Source organism: Ursus maritimus, unplaced genomic scaffold (genome assembly GCF_017311325.1).
Source record: "Ursus maritimus isolate PB19 unplaced genomic scaffold, ASM1731132v1 scaffold_3, whole genome shotgun sequence".
NCBI classification, from domain to species: Eukaryota; Metazoa; Chordata; class Mammalia; order Carnivora; family Ursidae; genus Ursus; species Ursus maritimus.
The window spans coordinates 27,915,308-27,935,551 of record NW_024425563.1 but is presented as its reverse complement, the minus strand read 5'-3'; the positions used below and the strand labels follow the sequence as shown (position 1 = coordinate 27,935,551).

The 20,244-nt window shown below is 37.1% G+C and overlaps 1 protein-coding gene across 3 annotated transcripts in view; it reads right to left on the bottom strand.

The window, feature by feature from the left end:
• CADPS2 (calcium dependent secretion activator 2) overlaps positions 1 to 20,244 on the bottom strand; it is a 528,567-nt gene that overhangs the window by 171,971 nt on the left and 336,352 nt on the right. For all 3 annotated transcript variants that reach the window (XM_040644062.1, XM_040644063.1, XM_040644064.1), the window contains exon 9: positions 6,307 to 6,373. In XM_040644062.1, the coding sequence (XP_040499996.1) occupies positions 6,307 to 6,373 (67 nt within the window). The remainder of the gene's footprint in view (positions 1 to 6,306; positions 6,374 to 20,244) is intronic.

Here is a 20,244-nt window from a genome sequence, read left to right as displayed (position 1 = left end):
GAGCTATACAATAAGAGGAATCAGACAGTTTCCTGGAATCTAAACATGAAGATGTAAACAAAAATTTTAAGGGAACACCGGGTGTATATAAAAGGGGCATTTTTGCATTAGGATCACCACCTGATCCATAGGAGACTCTCCTTACTAAAGCCAGCCCCATGTTCACTTGACCTTGTTTTTTATAATTTTAGTTTCTAAGATATAGGTAAATGATTATGTAATAGCTCTTTTAGAACTATTCTGAAAAGTAAAAGTGTTGTTATTTAATGTCCAGGGTAAATCGTATAAAATAATATGACCACTTTTTTCTTCACTATGGAAAATTCAATGATCACAAAGCAAGATTTATCTTAAAAAATAAAACTTAAGAAAAAAATTCTTGTCCTAAATTTTGTTCTAAATAAGCCCCACAACCAATACAACTTTCAATTTTCTTTCATATTGCAAGTGTGCATCATGAAAGATAAAAGAACACATGCTATCTGACACATAATGACAATTTATTAATTATAAAAAACGACAAATGATAAAACAAACCAAAGTTCTGGTGACTATTTGAGTACTCCTCAGTCATCTAAAATAATCTTTATAATCTTACTTATAATAGGTATCCATGCCCTTTGGCCCTGTTATTCCATTTCTATAAGAATATTTCCACATACACACAAAGCTTAATATATAAGGACTGTGTGTGTGTGTGTGTGTATTTTTTGATTGTACCATTGCTTGTTTTATTTTTTGAGAGAGGGAGCAGGAAAGAATAGAGAGAACAAAGAGAACAGAGAGGAAGGGGGAGACGGAGAGAGAGAATCTTAAGCAGGCTCTACGCTCACTGCAGAGCGCAGCTCGGGCTTGATCTCACGACCCTGAGATCATGATCTGAGCCTAAATGAAGAGTCAGATGCTTAACCGACTGAGCCACCCAGGTTCCTCATCATCAACTTAAATGTCCAGAAAAGGGCAACTGTTGCACAAATCATGTTAATCCATACTATGGGATCCAATCATCCAGTCAAGAGAATAAAGTGGATTTTTATATACTGACATGACACCTCATCTGTAGTATTTTTAAAAGGGGATCAAAGCAATATACATATGGGATGATTCCATTAAGAAAAGGCGCGCATACGCGCGTGCACATACATACACATACACACACACACACACACACACACGCTCTGATAGAATTTCTGAGGGCTACTGTACTGGCAATGGTTACTTGGCAATGGTCCTTTGAAAATGAGACTAGAATAAGGTGGCGATTCTGGTAGGGGTACTGTTGATGAGGGCCTTTCATCTTCTCCATAAATAATTCTGTATGATTTGATTTCATCCCACATTGAACATGCCCTGGGTTTGTAAATTTTAAATCAATTTAACACATAAAGCTAGACAGCCACTATCCCATGACTTTCTTAATCTGACAAACAATATATTTCTTCACGTAACATTGCTCTCAGCCAATAGCTGATGTCCTAAGACTCGATCTAGTCCATACAATTTCATGCCGTAATGCTATTCTCAAATCGGTGACAGCAGCCTGCTGCAGTGGACCTCCACGTGGACTGAATGTTTCAGATGGCAACAGGCTGGGGCAGCCACTTCTTTTAAGTCTCAAGCAGATTTGTGATGGCATCTCACTAACAGAGCGCGTCTCATATGTTTGCAGCGTGTACGGATCACTCAGTGACATGGCTGACTGTTTACATCCTGTGCCAACTCTGCTGATGTGTAATTAACATTATGTCTTGATAGCCTGCTGTTGTTTGCAGCAACTTCAAGTCATGATTCTGACACATCGACAACAAGCAGGGAACACTCTGATACAGGGCCAAAACAACACTGATGTCTACTTCAGTTTCCAGTGATGTCACGCAGTAAGTGGCCTTCACGAGCATGACACTCTGTGCTTTCACTTACTGGCCATGTCTACTCAGACGGCTTGGTACCTCATGAAATTAATGATCCACAGTGATTCTTCCTATGGCTATTTGTCTTCAGATCAACACTATTTGTGTGCGTCAATTTAATCATAGCATTAAAATAAAATAAAGTTTACTCTGTGGACTAAATTTGGATTTGAATACTTGACTCTCTGACATACTAACTTTGTAATTCCAGGTAAATGATATACTCCTTTGTACATCGATTGTATCTGTACAACGGGGATCATATTTATTACCTAATCCCTGAAACACACCTTATTCTGAGGACTGCATAAGAGAATGTGTTGAAAGTGCTTCACATTAATGCCTGCCACTACTGCTTAATAAATATTAGAAAGAATACAGAAGTGTAGTGCTTCAAAAATACCTGGATTTATCATAGAATATGCAAATGTGGGGGCATACAGTCATTTGAATAGGCATTAGCAGATGACAGAGTCAGAAATTCAGTTTGATTAACTCAGAGAATTTTAAAGCTATTAAATGGTTATACTATAATGAACAAAAATGTATTAGTGTCATAAGTACTTTACAACAATGAGATCCTCCAAATCTTATACCAGGACACTGAATAAGCACAAGAAAAATGAAGAAGAAACACTTCAGTTTAACTTTGGTAAGATTTCAAATATATTCTTCAAAATCAATTATTCTTTCAGTTTGGCTTGGACCAACATTTACCACCTTCATTTAAAAAAAAAAAAAAAAGCCGCCTCTTAAAAAACATGAAAATCTATTCAATACAGTAACTATACTGACTTCAGAATCTAAATGGGGAGCAAAACTCATCTTACTTACAATCTTACTTGAAAGCTAAGTAAGCACCCCACATTAATAATTTATTTTCCTATTTTGAACTCTGCTTTAAATGTTTATATGAAAGTCTTTTCACCTCAGCAGCTATTCGAGTGTTCACTTTGAACAATGACTTTGCAGCTGGCCAAACCTGACTCTCAATCAATTTTATGAGCACAAATTCTTGAGCTGATGGCTACATCTTCAGCTATCTCACTCACATAATACACACTCACAAGTGGTGATGAGATTCACATTATCGCCAGAGCACCATTCTGCCGATGGCGGCAGCAGACACAGCAGGGGTACAGTGTCCTCCCTAGAAAAATGACTCCTTCACCTTTCAATAATGCAGCCTGCAGGTATGAACCTACAAGCTGCGTGCCAACAGAATGAGAGCGCTCTTTAAAAATACTAATAACTACTACCCAGTTCCTCCCAATGGGTCACTCTCATCGAATCTCCATACACATCCATCTTGATTTTGAAGTGTGTGCATTCAATTTGTCTTCCCATTACATTTGGAATTGAAAGGAAGATTCAATTGTATTTAAAACTTCAGAAAGTTGCCAGAGTACTGGCATGTTTATCTCAACACATTTGGCGTGGGATTCTCTGTGTGAGTGCATGTATATACATATATTTATGCAAAATTATAACACTTAAAGACAACTTCAGATCTTAAGATGGTATCTCAGAATAAATCTGAATTCATTATAGTCTGGCAGTGTTTTTTCAACATTTCAATTATGGAGTATATGGGTTTACATTTAAATTTTAATTATGGGTTTAAATTAAATTTTGCCTTTTAAAATGTTACACTTGGGGTGCCTGGGTGGCTCAGATGGTTAAGCATCCGACTCTTGGTTTCAGCTCGGGTCATGATCTCAGAGTCATGATATCAAGCCCCAAGTCGGGCTCCATGCTCAAAGGGGAGTCTGCTTGAGATTCTCTTCCTCTGCCCCTCCCCCGCTCACTCATGTGTGTGCTCTCTTTCAAATAAAACTCTTCAAAAAAAAAAAAAAGATGTTAAACTTATTTTTGTTACTGAGAGAACTTACTAGCTTTCCAAAGACATGGCTAATGTTCCTCAAAGATATACCAATTAATGACCTCAAACTACTCTAATTCTTTCTTTCATTTCTAAACTCTTTTACAGGGCGATCATCAAAGTATACATCTTTGTCCTGTAACTTTTGATTCTTGTGATCGTATGTTAGGAAATAAGGTAAGGAGTAAAGGATTACCTCGAATCTCACCTGGCCAAAACCATGAGGTGATCATCTGATCTCTCAAGACCGATCTAACAGAGTCAATTTTCACATACACAATCAACACAGTTGTAACTCTCTTAGCCCGTCACTTAACCAGGTCTCTAGACTAATGAACCCTCTCTGATTCATTCTTTAAAACATAATAAATATGATCCAGCAACTGTACTCTTTGGTATTGACCCAAAGGAGTTGAAAACTTGTATCTGTACAAAAACTTGCAACTTTATACATAATTGCCAAAACTCAAAAGCAACCAAGATGCCCTTCAATGAGTGAATGAATAAACTGTGATTCACTCGGACAATGGGATATGGAATATTATTCAGTACTAAAAAGAAATGAGCTATCAAGCTATGAAAAGACGTGGAGGAAACTTACAAGCACATTATTACTAAGTGAAAGAAACCAATCTGAAAAGGCTATGTGCTATATGATTTCCATCCTGGAAAAGGTGAAACTATGGAGACAGTAAAAAGATCAGTGGTTGCCACAGAGGAGTGAAGGGTCAAATAGGCAGGGAATGGGATCCTTGGTAATAACTGTATCAAGTGATGTTGATGACATGGGAGACCATGGGATGTGTGGAGGTAGGGGGTGTATGGAAAATCTCTGTACCTTCCTCTTAGTTTTGTTGTGAACCTAAAACTGCCCTAAAAAAATAAAGTCTTTAAAAAAAAGTAAAAATAAAAAAAATGTAATGACTAATATGTAAAACTCTGTGCTTATTAAGAGTCAGCTAGGTTTGTGCCAATAACATCACCTATTAAAAATATGGAATTAAAAAAGAGTCTGCGTAGTAATGCATGAAGTATGACTATGAAAAAGCTGCTGTTTCTATGAAAAAAGCAGTTGAGTGATTTAGAAAGATTTGATAAAGTTGCTAACACAAACTTGTCAAATTAGATGTGAGACATCTATAAATAGGAATAAAATCAAATGTCCAGAAAGATCTGCATTAAAACTGATTAGTAAATGCATTTAAGTTCTTGTAACAATGTAAAGAAATTAAACTTGGAAACCAAAGAAGAAGTCTTATGGGGATGGTTTTTGGAGGACAGATCTCCCAGAACTCCAAACAGGAGACCCTTACTCAAAGCAAATGCTTGGGCTTTATATCAAGACTGCCAATGTATGTGTGTACAAGTATGTGTATCTTTTGTTAAATTAGTTGACCAAATATTGGTTCTAGGCCCAGAAGGCTACATTTGAACCAAATAGGCTGGCTGTTTGCCATGCAGATAAAACTTCTGACCGAATTTTTATACTCTTCCTGAAGTTGCCATGCCATTGTGACACATCTAACAATGAACAACCCGACATCTGGAAGACAGCAAACGACAGTTTCCCTGCCTTGGCATTTCACCATGTTATTCTGATAGAGTCCATTTAAAGTTTGCTTAATGCATGGGTTGGAATTGACAAGATTTTAGAGACTATTTTATTTTAAGAATACCAAGAATGATTTTCTTTTCATATATATCCATTGGGGATAAAATAGCTTGGACTCACCATAGAATGGAATGACTACTACTTAGAAAGTTATTCCTTAATGTAAATTTATTTTCATGACTATATTCTATGAGCAAAGGTTATCCATGATTACAAAAACAAAACAAAACACGGTCAGCCAGAATGAATATCCCAGTAATCTGCCTATATTCAGAATCCTATTGCAAACAAATCTACCAGTCCAGGTAATTTACAGATGTAATTGTTGTGAATAGGGGATAAAAACTGAATATCTGTATAAAAACAGGAGCTCCTAAGTATTATGGTTTATCTATTAATTATCAAAAAGATGCAGTTTTTCCCAAGATACGGTCCTGTCATCCTGAAGAACTTTAAGATCTTTTCAGGGAATCTGCAAGGTCAAACTATTTTTGTAATAATATTCAGACATCATCTGTCTTTTCCACAGCTATTCTTTCATGTGTGTACAGTGGAATTTTCCAGAGGCTAAATTTCATCTGATATTGCAACAGATTGAATGTAGAAGCTGATATGAAAATACAGCGGCATTCTATTAAGCTAGATATTAAAGAGATGAGCAAGAATGTAAAATAATACCACTCATTTCCCTAAACTGATTCAGAAAACAGGTATTTTCCATAAAAATGTTATTTGTGTTAGCATGTAAAAAAATTACTACTTTTATTTTAAAATGAAATATTTAAAAGCTTTTTTAGTTTTAATTTCTAACACAGTGAATATCAATAGATCTAACCCACTACACAAAAGTTTGAGAACTGCTATCTTAAATTGATTCTGTAACAGAAAAATAATTTACTAACCTGAACAAGAACAAAGTAACGTTTTTTCCATCTTTTCCAAACCTTCTGTCCTAGGGCATACAGATATCTGGTAAGAAAAACAAGCAAAGAATATTTCAGATGAATAACGCTGTGGCTCTGTGTAATCCTATTTCTTCCATAAGTATTTATTCTTGAGACCAGCCTGCTAAAGGCAAAGTTTAGTGCATTTGAAAGCCGAGACAACATGTAGCTTCTGTGTTACAAAATGAGCTTATTCTAGGTTCTTGAAAGGGAACTGATTTATGTGGCTTATCAATTTGTCAGTTCTTACTACAAATTGAGCGAAGTTGGAGCTAGAAAGGATAATCAAAGAACCAGTGGGAATTTTATTCTTACACACACTTCTTAGGAGAGACAAAGGCTACAAACTGGGGATAGAGGACTCAGTGTTTCAGCTCTCAGATGACAAGGGCTGAGGAGTGTGGCCCAACGAGGCATCGGCTGTAGAGTCAAGAACCCAGGGCGAAGGGTAGCTGTCCAGCTGGGCGACCCCAAGTTATGCTGGCACCAATCTCTGTTCCTGTTTCTTCATCTATAAATGGCAGGACTGGGTTTGCTGATGTCTAAGGTCTCTGCCAGACTCATAATTTGGTGGCTTAGCTGATTTATGGAAGTATCTTGCTGCAAATTTTCCTAACTATGAAACTCAGGCAATAATGTATGTGAAGAGGACAGGGCATAATTCAACATAGTTACCACCAGCGCTCTTGTTTAACTTTGCACTGCTAAATAGTAATGTGAATGGAAATGAAGAAAGTAGTCAATCATCTGAGAATAAAACTTTTGTTCTTACTGAATATATAGATGTAAGCGTATGTATCAAGGAGGAAAAGGAAGAGATGAAAAATTAATCAAGTGAAGCATATCATGGAGAGCTATTTTAAAATTATACCGCGGAATCTTATACACACCTCCTACAAAAGTGGAAAACATTGTTAGAAGTCTGAAATATGACAAATACAGGCCTGATTTTTTAAAAAAAGATTTTATTTATTTGACGGAGAGAAAAAGAGAGAGAGCGAACACACAAGTAGGGGGAAGCAGCAGGCAGAGGGAGAGGGCGAAGCAGGCTCCCTTCCGAGCAGGGAGCCCAATAAGGGGCTCCACCCCAGGACCGCAGGATCATGACCTGAGCTGAAGGCAGACATCTAACGCCTGAGCCACCCAGGCGCCCCAGAGACTTTCACAATTTTAAAAAACTAAATCTTAGCTTGAATTTTTCATTTCTGTCTTATTAAGATAATTCTCTTTTGCAAAGCAAAGCCAACATTTTAGCCCCCTTTTAAAAAAGAAATGCAAGATGTATGTTGAAATGAATGGGGACTCCATAAAAATTTTTTAAATCCTCTTTCCCCATTTGTCCTACCCCTAGCTCTCCCTCCTCTGGCAACCACCAATCTGTTGTCTGTATCTATGAGTTTGATTTCTTGGGTTCTAAATTTTCAGATCAAGAAGACAAACATGCAGTTACTAAAAGTCAAAATAAAAACTGGGCTTTTGCATTGGAAGTCATCATCCACACTACCCAAATCCATTATGTATTTTCTTACAGATGCATCAGCTAGCTCGGTGAACTTCTATTTGGCTCGCGCAGTACCCTTGACACCACGTTGCCTGCGCTCCTGGATACAATGTGAATTCATTTAGTGAGTGACAGAGATATCCACTGCTACCATTCTCACCTGTTCACTATCTCCTCCTGAGGTCCTTTTAAAACCCTTTGCCCCACCTTTGCTCTAGCCTCCAATCTCTCTTCCGCGGTTTTGGTGATAGGTGTTTAGCTGCTCTCTTTCTGTCTTTCCTATGTAATTTCCCTCTCCTGAAATGCACACACCTAAACTCCTATCACAGGGTTAACAGCAATGACCTCAGGAGCTAGATACTGGAGACACGACAGATGCCCTGTATAAAAGTGCACTAGCAAGATCTGCACCAAACAGCTGCCTAGGAGCCCCAGAAGACATTTGGAATCACCTTTGCCCGTGACCACTGCCTGCTTCTCAGCTCCTTCCAGGGTCTCACTTAGCATGCTGCTGGGCAACTGGGTCATATATAAGTGAAAGTGAATAGTGATACGCAAACCATCAACACCACCAGCAAGTGTAAGTCTTGCTGCGAGTGAAGGTCCTACACAAGGAATACTACTACCTGCTGCAACAGCATTTCAAATCATGGATCAACAAACTGGGAACAAAAATGTGGGATTTCTCTGAAAACAGCAGAGCAGTGGGTAGACACGTACATACGTATCCTGAAGGTTGGGAGAGGATATAAGAAATTGAATAAAAGAACATTTGAGACTGGAACCAAGGTAAGCATTTGAACGTTTGGCCGTGAGATATTCTGGGGTGTTACACTCTAAGAAGGAATTCAATCAACCATTTATGGAAGTCACAACTGAACAAGCGTTATCTAGGAAGTAGCTGGGCAGGAGCGTTTTACTCTCTGCCTACGAAAAAAAAATTACATTCAAGAATAGACTGCGTAAAGGAAATATTATAAATGCTACGTAGCAAAAACGGATAGTTTCTGCCCTTCAGTTTTCACGTTAACCAGACCAAGATTTTATAAAATAAAATGGACATGAATACATCAGAAAAGGTAACTATACTGAATAAGAACATGTTAAACTTAATTTCAAGAAATTTGAAGCTTTTTTTCACTCTAAGAATGATTTCTGGCATTAGGTACCTAGTATCACTGTCTAGCTGCTTTTCCACTGGTATAAAATTAGATTCTGGTCATAAGAGATATTTAAAATTGAGGAAAGAATGAAGAACAAGATGTTCATCAATATCGTTTAAAATCAGAAACTCAAAACCGTCCAAGAATCAAATGGTAAGGAATGAGTAAGTTGCCATTAAACAAACAAACAAACAAACACATCAGTCACACGAGCTTACAGTATATGCATGGGAAGAAAATCCAGAAAGATGCATCAAAATATTAAGCTGCAGTTAATACTGGGCTGTTGAGATTAAAGATGAATTTCATAATTTTTAAAAAATAATCTCTGTGCCCAACATGGGGCTGGAACTCACAGCCTCAGGATCAAGAGCTGCATGCTCTACTGAATCAGCCAGGTGCTCCTTCATAGTGTTCTTTATGCCTTTACATTTCACCATTTCTACACTATGCATGTCTTCCATTTTTTTTAAAGTAAGGTTTATAAGTCTAGTTCACATAAAGTAAAAATCCTCCATTTTAGGTATGTAATTTGCTGAGTGTCAACACAGCAATGTAACCACCAACACAATGGACTTACAGAACATCTGCATTCCTCCAAAGTTTCCTTCAAGTCCTTTCATGATCAGTTTCCTCCTCACGTTCCTCAGCTCTGCAACAACTATTGTGATTTCTGACTTTACAGTTGTTTCCCAGAATGCCATATAGATGGAAAAATATTGTATGGAGTCTTTTGTGTTTGGCTTCTTTTACTTAGTAAAAAGAAGGCTTCTGAGATTCACCCCTGTTGTTGCCTGTATCAGGAGTTCATTCCTTTCTGTTACCGAATATTATATATATATTTTTTAAAGATTTCATTTATTTATTTATTTATTTATTTATTTATTTATTTATATTATTTATTATAATTTCAATTATTTATTTATTTGTTTGTTTGTTTATTTATTTATTTATTTGACAGAGAGAGAGAGAGACAGCCCACGAGAGAGGGAACACAAGCAGGGGGAGTGGGAGAGGAAGAAGCAGGCTCCCGGCAGAAGAGCCCGAGGCGGGGCTTGATCCCAGGACCCTGAGATCACGCCCTGAGCAGAAGGCAGACGCTTAACGACTGAGTCACCCAGGCACCCCTGAATATTATATTTCATTGTATGAAGTTACTTCAATGTGTTTACCCATTTACCAGCTGGTGGACATTTGGATTGCCTTCACTTTTCTGGTAATCATAAACAAAATTGCTATGAACATGCATGTACAGGTCTTTGTGTGGGTCTGTGTTTTCATTCCTCTCAGGTAAATATCTAGGAGCGGGATTACTGAATTATATTTAAAGTGTGTGCTTAACATTATATGAAACTGCCAAACTGGTTTCCAAAGTGGCTGTACAATTTTATATTACCACTAACAATGTTTGAGACTATGTCTTATTTTATCAGAAAAAAATTATCAAGGATTTGGGGAATATAATCCTCATAGAGCCATAAATCATATTTCCGGTATGATCAAGTCAAATACAGTGACAAATAGCCTTACCTTTAGTCTACAAGTATCATGAGCACAGTGGAAAACTCCTATGAGCTTTAATGGATAGATGGTTTACCATCATTCAAGGCTATTCTCAAGTTTGTGGTTTGGTGGTCTTAGCTTTGGGAGGGTTGAATTGTGGAGAGAGTAAGGAAAAAGTTAGCAGAAATCATCTGAATGACGAAAGGATAATCCATTTATTAGAAACATCTGTAAAAACAAAAATGCATTCTCTTTTTTTTTTTAATGTTGAGTGTTAGGTTACAAATTCTCTTAAGGTTTTTTTATTTCAGAAAAATATACTAGAGTTACATTCAACACATTATGCTCTACTAACCAGTAAGATTCAGTTCATTACACTTCTGTAGTGATATTTGAGTGTTCTTAATTACTGAAAAATGAGTTACTCTATATAGACTATATCCACAACGAATTTTTGAAGAATTTGTATATATGTCAACTTGATTTCAGATAGTTATGAAATATAATTTGATCTTTCTTTAATGATTTAGAAAGGACCCTGTAGCATCTTGGGGTCATTATTATGAACATCAATTATAACTGCATGATTCTGTAAAGGAGAAGGTACGGTTGATAGAGCTAAATCTAGCAATAGTATTAATTAAACAGATCTTTGGAAGTTATTTACCTGTCATCCATTTCTCCTTCATAAAAATAGTTTAGAGTTTTAAAAATCTATTAATATTTTCCTTTCGGAATTGTGAACAAATTGGTTTTTTATTGCTTTATGAAATCTGATTCAACCCAATAAAGGTGTAGAGAATTTCTCCCAGGAGCATATTCCTTATTCTGGACAGAGACCACCTTGGTTAGTGTCCTTCGGGTCTGCTGGTGGGTCTGCACAGCAGTTGTACTCTCCCTGCATATTCTGTAACCTGCTGAGTCATTATTAGCTTCCTCTCCATCGATTACATGATTAACTCAAAGGATTTTTTTAAGGATATGTAAATCAGACCTGCCAAATACCAAACTGGGAACACACTGTTAACTGGGCTTTACGGGGCAATTTATAATGCTATCCAGTAAAATAAATATCATACAGCACAAAAGCAACATTCTCGAATGCATACTGCTAGTTTTCTTCACCTTATTTTGAAGAGGTTTTAAAGAGGAAAGCCACTTTTGTGTTTTTTGTTTTCTTTTTTTCATGAGCCTTTCAACATTATTCATTTTCATCAACCTATAGAATTTGGTTTTAAACAAAGCATTTTTACTTATCCTTCTTGAAGTATTTCAGCTAAGTAACAAATGGATGGAAAATGAAGGAACATGTATCAGCAATTTTCATAGTCCTACTACATTCTCCAGGCCTCAAGAGTATGGCGCTCAGAAAGAAAGAATCCCTAATCAAAATTAAATTTGATCCAAGAATTATTTAAGTGGGAATAAGAGAGATATTCTATTGCATGTAACATACTTGAAAAGCACATATTTCCAATCCCAATTTGTACTAAATATATAACATTTTTCCCATTGAAATATTTCCAATGCAGCACAATACTCATGTAACTATAGAGTATTTTGGATTATTTAAAAGTAACTGCTCAGATACTATTTAATAGTGTTTGCTTTCATCAATACATCCAACTTAAGGTATTAAGAAGTTGTTCCCTTTGAACAAAAAATTGCCTGCTTAACTTTAAAATCGTCTCTTCTTACACGGGATTAGGTAACAAAGAAATTAGCAGCACCGACACAAAGCTTGGATTTAACACATAAGACTTAAAGCCTTGAAGCATTTGGTTTTATAAATCAGTATAAACACAGCAATAATCTTAAAGAATTAATCCCTCTTCTAGGGTTGCTTCTAATGGGGAGTACTATTTGCTCCAATGAGGTATAGCAATCATTGCTAGAAAACAAGGCACAAAAACCAACTAAACATGTATCAATGTTCATTTGCCTATGACTTTTTTCTTTTCCTTTTTTTTTTTTTTTTTTTTTTGGTGTTACTATTTTTGGGTCATGCTGTACCCTCAAATATAGAAGATATGCAACAATGAATTTTAAGATTTTTTATTACATATTTAAAATAGGATGTGGATGCTGTTAGGAAAAATGTCAAGTGAAGAGAAGAAAGAAGAAAAATTTAAGAACTTTGGTAAGGCCAAACCTCAAGTTACTAGCAACAAGGCAAACAGCATTATTTTTCACCTTCTCTATCGATAACTATATATAGTCACCAGAGAATCTCAACACTAAAAATGGTACAATCTTTATGATATTACTATGATCCTTTAAAAAAGTTGTGTGTTAATAACCCAAGTTGCTTCTAAAAGTTTTCATTTGTGGACAAAATCAGAGCCTTTATGACATCCATCAGAATGTTCTGTGACAACAGGACTAGACACTTTTTCTTCAGATATGTGTTGCTCATTAACAATACATATTATTACCAATAAAGTGGTCTCACCAAGAGATTGAGAAAAATGGTACTGGGTAAAAATGAGCTTCGAACAAACAAAAATCAGTAATATTACTATGCTTATTTTTGTTGAATTTTTAAAGAGATATTTAAATTTCATCACATGTTCATTCTCCAATGCTTGTGATATAAAATTATTTTAAATGCTTGTTTTTACACAGCACCCCCTTGAATGTTTTTTAAAAGTAGATTCACATATATCATTCTGTGATTTGTCTTCAAGCCAAAAACCCTCCAAAATTAGTTGTAATAATAAATTAAACCATTTTTCTGTAAATGGTATATATTCTCTAATATAAGCACAAAAGTTAATGAGATTTCAAGAACTCATTTTCCAATTAGTTTTTAAAATTGCGCTTTAACTCAACTTTGTGGCACAATATATCCTACACTATTCTAGTAAATAAACAGTTGATAGTCTCTATGCCATATTTGAAATGGAAAGTGGGAACATGAAATAACTCATTACAAGTATCCAAATACTTTAAAAGCACTTTATAAAACCTTTCTAACTTAAAGATTGTTCAAACGATACTTCAACATACAAAATTCTCCAAACAGATTACTAAATATTGTAGTTCCGTTTCAATTGGAGTGGTGGCATACAGTTCTAATAGAAAAGAGAATATGACAATTTATTTGCCCTGAGTCCATGCTGTGGGAGTTCATGGTTTCACTTTATGATGAAAAATCATCACTAATGAATATTTGAAAAACATAATTGTATACAGAATATGGGAATTATTCAGTGCTTGGAAAAAAGGACTATTATTTTTGTCAGATCACTTGAGCCCAGCTTTTAATTCAGGGAAATGAAACAATCAGTCTACATGTTGAATGATAAAGTCTTCCTTATACAATGCTTCATTTTTCAAGGAAAAATACAGAAAAGAAAAAAAAATCAATATCTGGAGTCGTTTAGTCCTGGAAAGGGCTTTCTTAAAGAGAAACCTCAGTCAAGGTTGAAAGAGCAATTAATGCAAAGCTCAAAAATCCAGGCCATTCTGATAGAGTTCGGTTAACATGTGGCAGAAGTAATCATCCACTTGTGAAAATGATTTTCGGTTCATTCTCAAACACCTTTCAGACACTCATGATCCCATTTAACTGACAACAATACAGGCTATCTGTGGGCACCATTGCATCTGATGTGAAAACCAATAGGGACCAAATGCCCTCAGGCACTTTCAGTCATCCTGCACGTTCTCTCCCGCCTGCATAAAAGGAATCTTCCTTTCACTGCATTCTTTCTTTTATTTAACCCCGCAAGATAAGCCTTTTGGGGGGGGGGTTCATTTTTCGGATAAGGATGACAGAAAGAAACTAATTCAAGACAACAGTGTGACCTGGGCATTAAGAAACCTAGAAACAAATACTTTCCAATTGGCTTTTATACTTCCTGAATTCTTGTGGGAAAGAGTAATTGAGGTGGGGAGGCAAGGAAAGGACCGCCACCAAACAAAATTAATGTTTGAGAGAAATTATGAATGAAGAAAAATCCGGGACTCCTACGGTTGAACAAGAAGTTGAAATGTGTGAACTGTATAAACAGACGTAGAAAAGCAAACTTGAGTAAAATGTAGAGCTCTTCACTCATTTTCTGGATTGCAGTGTACAGAATAAAGAGGGTCTCCCCTCTTTTTCCTCAGAAGTCCCATCTTCTGGCAGTTTACACTCCGTGAAATCTGAGTCAAATCTCAGCCCGGATCAGCATTACCAGAGTAAGAGAACAGTCTGAGGTGTAAGAGCTGTCTTCTCAACACTGGCTTGCCATCGCACGCTCTCGGATGGGAACAGAGGCACACTGCCGAGACGGGAAGACTCTACTACCCCAAACTCAGCGAAGACACTAAGAATTATGAGCAGCCGTTCCTAAAGCAGGTCTGGAAGGGCAAGGCGCTGTCACCTAGAAACAAAACCGAACTGGGGAAATGACAGAAGTAGTGTTCTACGAACAGTACTTTTAAACTATGACACACAAGCCAAACAATCTAAATCAAACTGTACAGAGACAGCTCTTAGAAAGGCAGTTTTTCCTATATTTATCTTTGATAAGTGATCAGCAGCATATTGCAACAGAAAATGTGCCCTAAAACAGTTTTTTAACGGTTCATGATCTCACCAACACTTATAAAGTTATACAAATATGTCAGAGTCTCATTCTCAAAAATTCTAACACAGAGGGCAGATTTTGAAGGCAGGGTTTCATGTTTTTCCTGTTTAAAAGTCCTTCAAATAAGTAATGCTTTTCTGCATGTGCAGAAGCTTTTACTACTTCGTTAAAAGTTAAAGAAAATTAGCTTTCCAAGCAGATTGTAAAATATCTCAGAAGGGGATGGGTGAAAATATGTCCAAACAACGTACTGAGGAACCCACTCCAACCAGGTTACCTCGCAGAGAGTCAAGTCTATGCCTCCATCCCCTGTGAGGAGGGTACGGGCTGTGAAGATATGACTCTCTGGGGGTCATGCTAGGGACACATTCCAAAAGGAAGGGCACTCCACACTTGGTGAAGAGGCTCTGGGGCACCTACCAATTAAAATGAAATAATTCACTCAGACAGTGCTAGATATTTTTGTGAGATAATCCATTAAACTCTCTTCTTTTTAAAAATGCAAATGGTTTGGTAATAATGAAACAAAAGTTTTAGCAAGAGGTTTTATGTATCAAATTGTATATTTTTAGAAAAGATTTTCTTTACTTGAGAGACAGAGGCAGAGAACATGAGCAGGGGTAGGGGCAGAGAGAGAGAGAGGGAGAAGCAGACTCCCCGCTGAACAGGGAGCCCGATCACAGGACGCCGGGATCACGACCTGAGCCAAAGGCAGCCACTTAACCAATTGAGCCACCCAGGCGCCCTGTATCAAATTCTATCTTATTGACTATTGGAAATACCTTCCCTTTTGGGGCCTAATATTCCCAAACCAAAGCAAAATAATCATTTTTAAACATTATATACAATACAGGTAATCCTGAGTTGGCAGAAAATTTTAGGTCTCCGTTTTCTGTAAGTAGAGATATCTACTCTACCTCCTTCATATTTAGGATATATTCAAGATGAAATGTGTACACAAAATGCCCATTTATAAACTATATAGACTCTAAAAAGAAAATCGAGAAGGTAATGTGAGATTCAGTATTTTCCACTGTGTGTCTTCGGACATTTGGATACAAAGAAGTATTATGCAAAAAAAGAACAAATTTGGGGGGCAAATACATGTGAGGAATACTGAGCTAAACAAAGCTCAACATTCTCTATGAGGGGACAAGTAAGAATCTGTGGGAGACGTGGAAGACACACTAAGAAGTGGGAAAGGAGGGGAGAACAGTCGGTGTAGCGTCTCCGAAATTACAGAATCTTCTTCATAGAATATCTCATAGGAGTAATGTTCTCCAGGATACACTTTGGGAAATTGGTTAGACTAGAATACTGATAATGAGTCTTTAAGCCAATAAAATTATATAACTGAGTTTTTACATTCTGTTCAGAATGTAATCATAACTAAAATATCTTCTTTGTTCCTAACATCATTCTACTAGGAAACTATAAATATTTATGTTTGGGGCAAAAAAAGTTTTCTGTAATATTTGGATCATAATCTCCATGGATTATATTTGATTTCTGAAAGATCTCTTATTCTCTAATGTTACTCTCTGGTCTGGGTTAATGAGGACATTTTTGGAGGACTCTGAAATTTATAAAAAAAACTATACCCGTCTTTCAAGTACCTTATCCTCCTGTGAGTCACTCACAAAGGCATTTGAACTCCTCCTGACACCCAGCATGTTCCACAGCCTTGCTTCCCTAGCAGCTTGCTCTCCCTACACTGTGTCAGCTCAACTTCAACTTCACGCCTCACGGCCAATCTTACCTGTAGTCATGGAGGACTGTGCGGAGCTCTGGTTCGAGACTTGAGGGACCATCACTCCAGCTCTGATGCCGTGCTTGGCCTCAGTGTCTCATACCTTGTCCTGTTTGGATAAGCTACCTGATACGCAGGTGAGGACTCAGCTTTGCTTTTTTTTTTTTTTTTTTTTTTTTTAAGATTTTTTACTTATTTGAGAGAGAGAGAGAGCAAACACGAGCAGGAGACAGAGGCAGAGGGAGAAGCAGGATCCCTGCTGAGCAGGGAGCCCGATGTGGGACTTGATCCCAGGATCCTGGGATCATGACCTGAGCTGAAGGCAGGCGCTTCACCGACTGAGCCACCCAGGTCCCTGTTCTTGTTCTTGCTCATCTTTCTCTAATACCCTGCACGTGAATTCTGGACACACGAGCTGGTCCTAGATCTCAGCGATGGCTCACATCTGTAAATACTGCCTGTGCTGAGATCTGTGGATATTTTCTTTGACACCAGGTACTCCTTTGCAAAGATAGTCTGTTCTCCCTGCTCCTCTAATAGTTTGTGTGTTCTCGGTCTTATCCCATCAGTCTCACACTTCTTAAAATTTCAATCATTTCCCACAGTTTAAATTAATTTAGTTCTTGAGTCTCACATTTCCAATTTCTTCCCATCCCTCAGTTCAACTATCATCTTTCTCAGAGAAGCCCTCCCTGATATCCCTAATAAGGTCATATTCCTTCATTACATGCATTAGGCAAGATGTGACCACTTCTCCCATAGCGCTGCCATGGCCTATGGCGAGTCATACTGAACTGGTCTGTTTCTAATACAAGACCATAAGTCCTTGTAAGGGCAACAGCCACATCAGTCATGACGCCCCACTCCACCCCAACACCGTGCCTTCATGGAGCAGGTAGTCCATAAACATTTTTGGAATGACTAAATGGCTGTTTCTAGGTCTGGAATTAGGAACAATTATAATAGGAACAGAAAAAAAGTAAATCTTCAGCAAAAATTTACATAATATGTATCAAAGTAAAAGAAAAAGCCTTGAATATTCCATGAAGTTATTATTTTTTTTACTTATTTAATGAGTGTTCAAATAGATTAAGCAGACATTATTCTAATATTTAACTTAATATGGAAGATCAAAACCTAAGGGGAGCAGGAAGCAGCTGCTATGAAAGCAGTGCAGAACTTCAGGAGTCCAGTCCACCCACCACCCCATTATCCAAAACAGGGACTCCTGAACTTTCTTTTTTTAAACCCCAACATGGGGCTTGAACCCACAACCTTGAGTTCAAGAGTCACATGCTCTACCAACTGAGCCAGCCAGGTGCCCCTGAGACCCCTGAATTTGAGGTGACACAGTTTGAAGCACTACGGGAAAGGGTCCCAAGGCCACAGCATCACAGGGCCTTTTAGTCAAAATGGAAGAGAATATGTTCTATATCTATCGATCTCAAAATTCCCCCAGATTTCTAACTCTACTAATATCCTTTTTTAAAAAATTTGCTGATATAGGGACATTGTTGGAGTCTCTCAGAAGGCCCAATACTTTATAAAGTATTCTTCTCTTTTGTCTTGGTTCTGAACAAATTGGCTTCAGAGAACAGAAGTAATAAGAGGCAAAAACATCACCTAATTCAGTATTACCATCAGACATACTTTCCGAACTCCAGTCACAGACCACGCTGAACAGGACAGGCGTGTCCTTGTGAAGACCCTGCCACTGACAGACTTATTCAGGGAGAAGCAGAGAACAGGAGCTCCCTATGGACAACTTGCTTTCAAGGGACGAGTGGAAAGGGCAGATCTATGCATGCCCAGTTCCTGCTTTCCGGCGAACCAATCAGGTAAGTCCGATGGAAGGGGGAAAGAGGCTAGGAGTAAGACCACCATGGATGTCCCTCCACGTGGAAGCAAGTATCAGGGGTGTGCAGTAACTGCTTTTTCAAAACGGAGATGAAAAAGTGAAAATATTCAGAGAGAGACAGAGACAGGGAAGGAGAGGGGAAGAAGAGAAAGACAGAAACAAATGATATTTTTAAGTCTCTTTAACGGCTATGTGCCTGGTATGACTTTCCCTTTTTTCCCCATATAAAATAGGAACAGCAGTATTTGCCCTGAGTATCACAAACAGTGTCATTACAAAAACAGTGAAATGATGTATGTAAAAGGGGCTCTGAAACTACAAAGCACAATGTCAATCAAGGTATCATTATCATTACAGCAATAGAACATACTGAAAAATATTTCAATCTAACTTTTTTGAAGGACTTTCTGGAGAGCGTGGGGGAGTGACAATAAATTTTCCAACTTTATTAAAATTTCAAAGAGTGGGGCAAAAATCTGTCTATTTTTCTAAAATCAAGTATAACTAGGATATTGCACAAGTTACAACAAAACCAGTTCTTCTCATTCATCAGATAAAAGTATTATTTCTGTACATATATATTTCCCAGTTACTAAAATTCCTTAGGTTCTTAAGAAATTGCTATTTATCAACAAACAAACCAATTCTAGAATACTATGGAAAAATGCACTTTGACGTAGTTTCTTTCTCACCTATACCTACTTATTTGGGGGAGAATAACAAAATAAAGGCAATAGGAAGAAGGGGGCCATGTACAGTGAGGCTGGGATTCATTGGGCTAGGCTTGTAAAATGCTTCCCATTCTCCTTTAATTTTAAAGCTTAAGGATTCCATTTATTTATTTATTTGCCTCTTATACTATATTCACAGTACTTCTGCCTATGAATACAGGATATAAAGAAAAATGAAATCAAGACAGCTAATAGAAAAAAACCTTTGACATTTACAAAACATATTCAGACTTCCAGTTTCAGGCATTTTTGGTTAAAACTGACCTTGGTGATGATCATTCAGCTACTACTAAGCATTAAAGTTCTTCTACATTAATTTGTTAAAATGTCTTGACAAGTTTGATATGTCCAAAATGAACTACCACTTCACCTTCTTCTAACCTTTCTTCTTACATTTTTTTAAAAAAGAAAATGTCCTGAAGTTTACTTAATACTCCTTAAATAGTGCCACCTTTATTACCAAGTTCTCAAAGGACAAAATGTTGTTCTGTTTTCAGGGAGTGCTTGCGCCACCTACTGGAGAAATATAGGATTACTTTTGTCAAACAAAAACGGTACCACTTCCAAAGATACTTTCCTTTAAAATGCAACTTTGGAACAAAATCTGGTCCTTTTCTTTCTTGCATTTTAATGCGTGTGTCAGTATAGGAAATCAAGGTTTCCCCCAAGGTTAATGTACATTATTTCAAATGTATTCAAACATACATTAGTTCAAATATCTCAATATTCCCTTCTTGATGGAATCTTGAGAGTTATACATTCATAGGCAGTAGGCAGAAGTGTATGTAAAACAGAAAAATACGTATGGAGCAA